Genomic DNA, 9,510 nt, shown 5'->3' on the forward strand with positions numbered 1-9,510 from the left:
TTGCTTATCTCTCTCATCAATTGGATCCTGTTGCTGCCGGGTGGCCTCCCTGCCTTTGGGCCATTGCCGCCGTCTCAGATGCTAACAAACTCACTCAGCATGCTAACAAACTCACTTTCAGCCCTTTCAGCTAACAAACTCACTTGTTGATCTCTTTGTCCTGCACTGTGTGACTTCTCTTCTAGAGCATAAAGGCTCCCTGTGGCTCACGAACGAGCGCCTCCTTAAATACCAAGCCCTTTGCGAAAACCCTCAGGTCTCTCTTGTTGTTTCTTCACTCCTTGACCCCTCCACTCTCCTCCCCATCTTCTCCCAACCGGTCGTGCACGACTGCCTTGACCCTGTTGACTTAGTTTATTCTTCCTGTCCTGATTTCACTGACATCTCACTCCGGGACCCTGATCTCACTCTTTTCACAAATGGCAGCTTGTCTGTCGCCCTTTCTGGTACCCGTATCGCTGGCTATGCAGTAGTCTCTGCCACTTCCCCTTTACTTCCGCCCAAGCTGAGCTATATGCCCTCACTTCTGCCCTGCGTCATTCTACCTCAGTCCTGCAACATAAACACTGACTCCAAATATGCTTTCCTTACCTTGCATGGGGCCATCTAGAAACATCGAGATTTCATTACAGCCTCCGGTCGCCTGATATATCATGCTCCCCTCATCCTTGACCTCCTCGAGGCTGTCAAATTGCCCTCCCGTGTCACGGTTATGCACTTACACCCCAGTACACTTCTCAGATTTCTACCCGCACTCTCTCGGGCCAGTCTGTCCTGAAAGGGAAGGGTGGATACAAATATGCGCCAATTCAAGTGCCAATCCAGACCCACACACTGATATTTCAAACGCGAACACAGGGGGTACCCTCATATTCATTCCTCAACACCTGGCTCTCATGATTGTCAAACGATGCCATGACCTGGTGCACTCTGGAGAACCTGCTATGAAAATGACCCTCAAGAGATTTTTTTATTAATCACCTTGACCAGCTAGTCCAGAATACGTTCCGACAGTGTGTTGTCTGTTCTAGAATAAATTCCCCAACCAGATGACTGCCACCTCCTGGACACCAATCCATTGGAACATATTCGATGCAGGTTCTGTCTGTAGACTTCACCCACATGCCCACTTCCCATTCCCTCAGTCTTCACAGACACCCTGACTAGATAAGAACATAAGCATTGCCCCTGCCAGGGCAGACCAGGGGTCCATCGTGCCAGGCAGTCCGCTCCCGCGGCAGCCCCCAGGCCCATGGCCTGTAAGTGCTTCTAACCTAAAACGTTCGCCTAATGTCCTGTAAGTAACCCTCTCTATCTGTACCCTGCAATCCCCTTCGCTTCCAGGAAATCATCCAGTCCCTTTTTGAACCCTAGTATTGTACTCTGTCCTATCACCTCTCCTGGAAGCACGTTCCAGGTGTCCACCACCCGCTGAGTGAAGAAGAACTTCCTTGCATTCGTTTTAAATCTGTCTCCTCTCAGTTTTTGTGAATGACCTCTTGTTTTTGTTGCCCCCGCTAGTCTAAAGAATCTGTCCCTCTCCACCTTCTCTATACCTTTCATGATTTTATAAGTCTCTATCATGTCCCCTCTCAGTCTCCGCTTTTCCAGGGTAAAGAGCCCTAGCTTGTCCAACCTTTCAGCATATGAAAGGTTCTCCATGCCCTTTATCATCCTAGTTGCTCTCCTCTGGACCCTCTCGAGTATCGCCATGTTCTTTTTAAGGTACGGCGACCAGTATTGGACACAGTACTTCAGATGTGGGCGCATCATTGCTCGATACAGTGGCAGGATAACTTCCTTTGTTCTGGTAGTGATACCTTTTTTGATAATGCCCAACATTCTGTTCGCTTTCTTTGAGGCCGCTGCACATTGTGCTGCCGGCTTCATTGTTTTATCCACCAATAACCCCAGGTCTTTTTCTAGGTTGGCTTCCCCCAGTACCCTCCCTCCCATCGTATAGCTGTACATGGGGTTCCCCTTCCCTATGTGTAAGACCTTACATTTCTCCACATTCAAGCTCATCTGCCATTTTTTTGCCCACTCACTCAGTTTGTTCAGGTCGCTCTGCAGTTCTTTGCATTCTGATCGCATGGGGTCTTCGGCTGTCTGGAAGGGGTCTTCTGAGATGTAGAGTCCCTCCAGTTCCTGGATACTGAGCTTCAGACGACTAACTTCGCTCTTCAGGCTCTTCAGTTCCTGACATCGTCCGCACACATATAACTGCCACCCGGAGGGGAGGTAGTCCGTGGCAGTCCGTGCAGTACACTGGGAAGCTCATCTTCCGGGTTCCTTCAGCTTCCATTCTCGTCTGCCCTCTAGGAGTCCTGATGCTCTTTGCTAGTATGTTCACTCCTGTGCCTGGCTCTTCCTTACCTTCTTCATCTTCTGCTTCCCTTTGCTTGTGCGTGTGTATTGTTTGCCTCTTGTATGCCTTCTGTGCCTGCCTTCGCCTTTTGCCCTTGTATTTGTGTTCTCTCTTGAGTCCGCCTTTCCTAGTCCTGTGCTTGTTGCTGTCTTTATGTATGTATGTGCGTGTGCTACCTCCTTGGCCTACCTCTACTTTGTCTTCTGCCCTTACTTCTGTTCTTCAGTGCCTTCCTTGCCTGCCGCTTCCCTTTGTGTGTGGTCCCCCCTGGGCCTACTCCTTCCTTTTCTTCTGTTTGCCTGTATGTGTGCATGTATGTGTATACTTCCTGACCTTGCTGTCTTCCTTTCTTGGGGTCCTTGGATGTAGCGACCCGGCCCTCTGCCGAACGGCTGCATGCCATTGGCTCCCTCCCTTTTAAGGGGGAGTCCGGGCGACGACACTGCGGTGGGGGTGGGAGGATCCTCCTCTCGCCGCTACCCACTTAGCTGGTTAGCTGGTCTCCGGCTCCCCTGGCTTCTCTCTCCGGCTCCCCTGGCTTCTCTCCTTTCACTCCTCCTTCTCTTCGCCATGGCTTCCACGTGGCTCAATGCTGTCTTCGCGCCGCGGCTCCTTCCCTTTTAAGGGGGAGTCTGGGCGATGACGCTGCGCTAATGCGTTGGGGGTGGGCGGAGCCTCCTCTCGCCGCTACCCTCTCCTTGCCACTGTTAGCTGGTCTCCGGCTCCCCTGGCTTCTCTCCTCTCACTCCTCCTTCTCTCTTCACCGCGGCATCCACGCGGCTCAGTGCTGTCTTCGTGCCGCGGCTCCTTCCCTTTTAAGGGGGAGTCTGGGCGATGACGCTGCGCTGATGCGTTGGGGGTGGGCGGAGCCTCCTCTCGCCGCTACCCTCTCCTTGCAACTGTTAGCTGGTCTCCGGCTCCCCTGGCTTCTCTCCTCTCACTCCTCCTTCTCTCTTCACCGCGGCATCCACGCGGCTCAGTGCTGTCTTCGTGCCGCGGCTCCTTCCCTTTTAAGGAGGACTGCGGGCGATGCTGCGCTGATGCGGTGGGGGTGGGCGGAGCCTCCTCTCACCACTACCTGCTCCTTGCCGCTGTTAGCTGGTCTCCGGCTTCCCTGGCTTCTCTCTCCAGCTCCCCTGGCTTCTCTCCTCTCACTCCTCCTTCTCTCTTCGCCGCGGCTTCCACACGGCTCAGTGCCAGGGAAGTAACCAAACACCTCTTGAACGACATAATTCCGCGCTTCGGTCTCCGTTTCCATAGGCAGCGACAACGGCCCCGCCTTCATTGCCAAAGTCGTCCAACAAACTGCTCAGGCCCTCCAAATTGAATGGAAGTTACAAGCTGCTTACCATCCTGAGAGCTCTGGTCAGGTCGAAAGTATGAACAGAACTCTTAAGACCCTTCTCACGAAATGAATTGAAGAAACCAATCTGTCTTGGGCTGTCCTACTGCCCTCTGTCCTATTCCAGATCAGAAGCTCCCCATCCAAACCCACTGGATTGTCCCCATTTGAGCTCATGTTCAGCCAGCCACCACCCATTGTGAACCTAGACCCTGGTTCCTTTGCTACTCTGGGATCGGATATCCTCCAGAGTCAGGTCCAATCCTTAGCTAAGGCCCTCCAAGAGCTCCTCAAATGGGTCCTGGAAAGGGACCCACTACCGATAGCTACACAAATCCATGGATACATCCCTGGGGATTCGGTATGGCTGAAAATTTGGAAGTCAGACCCCCCTGAAACCTAGATGGATAGGCTCTTTCATTGTCCTCATTTCTTCCCCCACAGCTGTCAAGGTGTCTGGACACAAACCCTGGTTTCACTACAGCAGAGTCAAGCCAGCTGCCATGTGGCAAGCCACCCCAGGCAAAACATACCTCCACCTGGGAGTTTAGGGGTATGGGTGAGCAGCGAGCGTAGGGCTTAAGGTGATGAGGGTCTGGTCTCTGATCCGGCGGTAGTTGGGTCCTGTTTGCTGTGGAGAGGTCTGCCGCTGCCTGGAGGAGCTGAAGAGCAGGGAGGCCCGTGCTTTACAGATTCTCTGCCGGCCACTGTCACAGCTAAGCATGCATGCCCACTCCTGCTGACCACGGACCTACAGATCATGGATCACACAGCGCATGCGCGCTTAGCATTTTATTATAGTAGATGTGGTCAATTCCATTCCATCAGAGGAAACATGAAAGAAATTTTATTCTGTTTTCATGGTAACTAGGAAAGTGCCCCACACAAAAACTGCTTGAATACCTTCTGTATTTTTCTGAGTCTGGTCAGAAACCAACTTTGTATGATTGGGCGCTTATTACCTTGTAGAATGTAAGCCCATATCTATGCAACCTTTAGTTGTTCAATTCATGAAGGTTTTGCTGTTGCTAAAGCACCTGATTAACCTGCATTGTTATACAATCTCAACATCATTCTCACCCAGCTGTTAAAAGCTCTTTTTGAGCCACTTGACTCTTGCTATCTGAAGTATCTGACCTGGATGCTTTTATATTTTGTAGCAGTCTCTTCAACCCACAGGGTTAGTGAGTGTCATGTCCTAGTAACTGATATACCTTACACAAAGTTTCATCATAACAGAGTATTTCTCTGCACCCAGCCTAAGGTAGTGTCAGAACTAATTCCATCTTAATGGTTGTTCTACCACCATTCTTCCCAAAACCTCATGCCCACCTTGGTGAGAGTACACTACACACTATGGCCTTCAAGCAAACTTCCCAGTTTTTTTTATCCTAATAGAATGAGGACAGCCATCAGAAAGTGCACTTTACACAATGGACTAACAGACTGCATCTCCTTTACTTGTACCCAGACTGTGTTAAATCTAGGAGGTCATGTCACAGATCACAATGTCAGAGCCATGGCTGCATCAGTAGTCCAGTCTCCATTCAAATTTGTAAGGCTACAACATGGTCTTCAGTCCATACATTCACATCTCTCTACTTTCTAGATCAGTGGTTCCCCAGCCAGTGAGTTTTCAAGATATCCCTAATGAATATGCATGAGCCAGATTTACATGCCTGCCACCTCTATTATATGCAAATCTGTCTCATGCATATTCATTAGGGATATCTTGAAAACCCAGCTGGCTGCTGGTCCCCCAGGTCAAGTTTAAGAACCACTGACCTAGACTATTACAATAAGATTCCCAATGTGACAGCTGGCTTGGTCAGACAATTCTGCATAATTTGGGATCTAGAATCCAACTCTACACTCCTAGGCCCTTTTTTTCCTGTTCGAAGCTGCACCTCAAATAAATAAAATAAATAATAACGATAATGTTGATGGCCCTAGTCTTGATCTTGTTCCTCTTTTGGTCAGCCTGGCAGCTAGGGATTCCCATATACATATACTTCTTGTGTTCTAATTGTCTTTGGAGAAAACAGTTACTCACCTGTGGAAGGTGGTCCCCAAAGGATAGCAGCACATCCTTAGGAGTTGTATTCTATAAGCTCTCTTATGAGTTGTATTCTATAAGCTTTTGTATTAGACTTTCATAGTCCTACAGAGTAGTCTTACTTGGAAATGTACATGCCTGCATTTTAGCCACTTCCAAAAGCTGGTAATTGAATGTTGAGCACATTCGCACTGGGCACAGGCATCTGACATCACTCATCTGCTATCTTCAGAGATCACCTACAACAGGTGAATAAGTTCACTTTTTCTGAAGACCAGATGAATTATCAGTCACATTGATGAGTGACAGCACTGGTACACAGAACATGTTTTCTAATGCTTTTTCCCTTGCTGCTGAGAATTATGAAAAGGTTTTTTGATGAGGGTTGATAGCACCTATCCTCCCCATACACACATACACTCACTCTTTCACGTACCATCTCTCAAGCTAGGAGATGTGCTTCCTAGTTATATAAAGAAATGATGATATTGTCCTAATATCTTCAAAATTTTGGGAATGATGGGCTATTCTTATGTTCACTCTTACTGGATCAGACCATTAGTCCATGAAGCCCATTAACTTGTTCTCATGGTGGCCAATCAAGGTCCCTAGCACCTGGCCAAAACCCAAAGAGCAGCAACATTCCACGCTACCGATCCAGGGCAAGCAGTGGCTTATCCCATGTGCTTTTAGGCTATCTCCTGCCCCCTTCTCCTCTAATAACCTATTCTAACTCCCCAGTACTCACAATAAACTACAAAGAAAAGCCTGGAGGCAATACATGTTACCGTTCGCCCAAGGTCCAGATGTCAGTGGGAGAGGTATAGTAACTTCCATTAATGCCAATTATGAGTTAATTGCCAATTAGGCCAATTAATCAATTAAGTTGTGCGTGTACATCAGCTATGTGTATCGATGTAAGTGCACAACTTTAGGCACAATATACAGAATTCCCAGTATCTAACATTACTTCTGACCTATGTATGGAGAAAAGAAGTTAGTCACTTTAGTTTACTGAAAATAAAAGTTGGCCTTGCCCTCTTGAATTATGACTGTCATTGCCCATATACTATGCAACATATGGATGATAAAACAGTGAAATATGCATTTTCAGATGATTCCCACAATATGTTATAAGTTTGAATTATGTGAATAAACCAGTAATTAAAGGGATAAGGGTCATGGACCTGATTTACCACCCTTCTATATGAGTATTCATGTGTCAGTGATGTTTCTCTCTATGGTTCATTTTTTAATGTCTCTCTTTTGGCAGGTACCTTGGACTCCAGGTGGGCTATAAAGTTGTTGGTATTCTTCTGCTAACCCTGATTGGCTGGAAGGTGAAGAAAAGCAAAGAATACAACGTACAAGAAAAAGCTGCTGGGCTGGTCTAGCTTACTCTTCACCAGTAGACTGGACTCTCAGGCTTTCTCTCTTGGCTGAAGCTTCTGTTTTAACAAACTTTACTGTTACTTTCTATTGGAGCTCATTCTAGAAGGGTCAACAGTAGCTGGACCTTGGAGTAAACAATTAATTCTATAAATCAGCTCAAATAAACAGACCATCCAGGAGCCTCCTGCCACCATTTAGAGGAAAAAACAGAGCCCGCCTGAGGTGGTCTTCAAGTACATACAACAGTGGTCCTAGAGGCAGCCCAGCCAGTCACAATGAATATTCTTGAGATTTACATGCAGCTGAGGCAGTGCATGCAAATCTCTTTTATGAATATTCATAAAACCTCATTGGCTGGGGTGCCTCCAGGACCAGGGTTCAGAACCATTGGCATATGATGATCCCGATACAGCAGTCATTCAGTAATAATGGAAAATACAGAAAAGGGACATTCTTTCCATACATTGCAGACAACAATTGGGGCAGGATTCTTAGTAGTAATTTCCTCATATGCAAAAAGAAAAAAAAAAATTAGACCAGTGTCCCTAACAATCCCTAGCCACCCAGCTTCAGACTATAATGAATATGCATACATTGGATAAACATTCAAGTCCTCTCATGCGTATATATTGAGAATATTCTGAAACCCTGACTGGCTGGAGGTCCACAAGAACTTGTTTAGGAGCCATATAGAGAATGACATGGGGACAAATTTTTCCCCATCCTATTCTGTCACAGCGAGTTCTTTTCCTGTCCCTGTTTCATTCCTGCAAGCTCTGTTCTCATTTAAATCATTAGTGTTTGAGGCTTGTGTGGCTAAGGCAGGGACAGCGATAGTGACAAAACTCATGGAGATGGGGCAGAGAAATTGAGTTCCCACAAGGGACAAATTTGTCCGTGTTCTATATGTGCCCTAAGGCCTGTTCTATATGTGCCCTAAAATTAATTTTGTGTGTCTCATCAAATCTACCTCAGGTTGCCAAAAAGATTGAATAGTTGTGTCCAGCCCACCAAATATTGTTAGGAGGCATCAACTCGTGTTCGAGTCCTAGCGACTTGATGAATTGCAGATCTAAAAAGAAATTGGTTTTGTGCTAGTCCGGAAAGGTCCACCAGCATCATTCCCATGTTTGTTTTCAATGTGTCCAGCCATCTAATTGTAGGTGCCCTCTTTGCCTGGTTCCTTCAATCTTTTTTTGATGGTGTGACCAAAATAAGACAGTCATAACTATATCATGAGGTGTATAATTTTAAAATTGATAAGGAAAGGATGCTGATGTGTGCTTTGGAATAGTGTTGCCCGATTCAAGAAAAAAAAATTTCGATTCGATTCAGCCTACTGAATTGGTTTTTCGATTCGATTTTCCTGCCCAATTGGGTGTTTTTTTCAAACATCCTGGTGGGTTTATTTTATAGCCTCTTCACCCCCTTTGCCTTCTCCTAACCACACTGGCGCTGTGGTGTAAACAAAATAAACAAACAAAAAACACTTTTCCTCTCTTAAATCCTAGCCCACGTTTGCAGTCTAACACCAGCTCTGGCAGGATACACGTTTCAAATCTGACATATTGTAATTACAAAATGGAAAATAAAATTAGATTTTCTACCTTTTGTTGTCTGGTCATTATTTAAATCTTGTTGGGCCCAGGCTCTAGTTCTCTTCTGATAAAACTACCCTTTCATCCAGCATCTCTCCCTCCTTCCCCACCACCCCATCTCTCCTTTTCTTTTCCCAACTACCCTCCTATCCAGTATCTCTATCCCCCCTCCACACCATCCCTTGTGTCCAACTTCTCTCCCTTTCTGTTCCTTCCCTCCCTAAATCCCAATGTCCATCATCTCTCTCCCTCTCCTCTATTTTTAGACCTATTATTTCTTCCCCCCAAAGTCCGGCATATGCATGTTTCTTTGAACCCCCCCTTCCCTCCCTCCGTGTACATCTACACCAGGGCCCCCTCCCCTGAAGGTCTGTCCCCCCCCTGAAGGCCTGCACCTCCCCCCTGAAGGCCTGTCCCCCCCATGAAGGCCTGCCTGTTTCCCCTGAAGGCCTATGCCACCATCCCTGGCCTGTCCCCTCTTTGAAGGCCTGTCCCCCCCTTAAAGGTCTGCACCCCTTCTTAAAGGCCTGCACCCCCCAAGGCCTGTCCCAACCCCTGAAGGACTGCCCCCCCCCCGAAGGACTGCCTGACCCCCTGAAGGCCTATGCCACCATCCTTGGCCTGTCCCCCCTTTGAAGGTCTGTCCCCCCTTAAAGGCCTGTTACCCCCTTGAAGGCCTGCACCTCCCCAAGGCCTGTCCCATCCCCCCAAAGGACTGCACACTGCCCAGGGAAGGCCTCCATGTTGCCCCTGG

The 9,510-nt window shown here is 47.6% G+C and overlaps 1 protein-coding gene across 3 annotated transcripts in view; it reads left to right on the forward strand.

The window, feature by feature from the left end:
- Positions 1-8,566, forward strand: part of SLCO2A1 (solute carrier organic anion transporter family member 2A1) — an 887,587-nt gene extending 879,021 nt beyond the window's left edge. For all 3 annotated transcript variants that reach the window (XM_033958445.1, XM_033958444.1, XM_033958443.1), the window contains one exon: positions 7,040-8,566. In XM_033958445.1, the coding sequence (XP_033814336.1) occupies positions 7,040-7,160 (121 nt within the window). In that variant the 3' untranslated portion in view covers positions 7,161-8,566. The remainder of the gene's footprint in view (positions 1-7,039) is intronic.
- Positions 8,567-9,510: the final 944 nt, after the last annotated feature.

Source organism: Geotrypetes seraphini, chromosome 9 (assembly GCF_902459505.1).
Source record: "Geotrypetes seraphini chromosome 9, aGeoSer1.1, whole genome shotgun sequence".
Classification (NCBI taxonomy): Eukaryota; Metazoa; Chordata; class Amphibia; order Gymnophiona; family Dermophiidae; genus Geotrypetes; species Geotrypetes seraphini.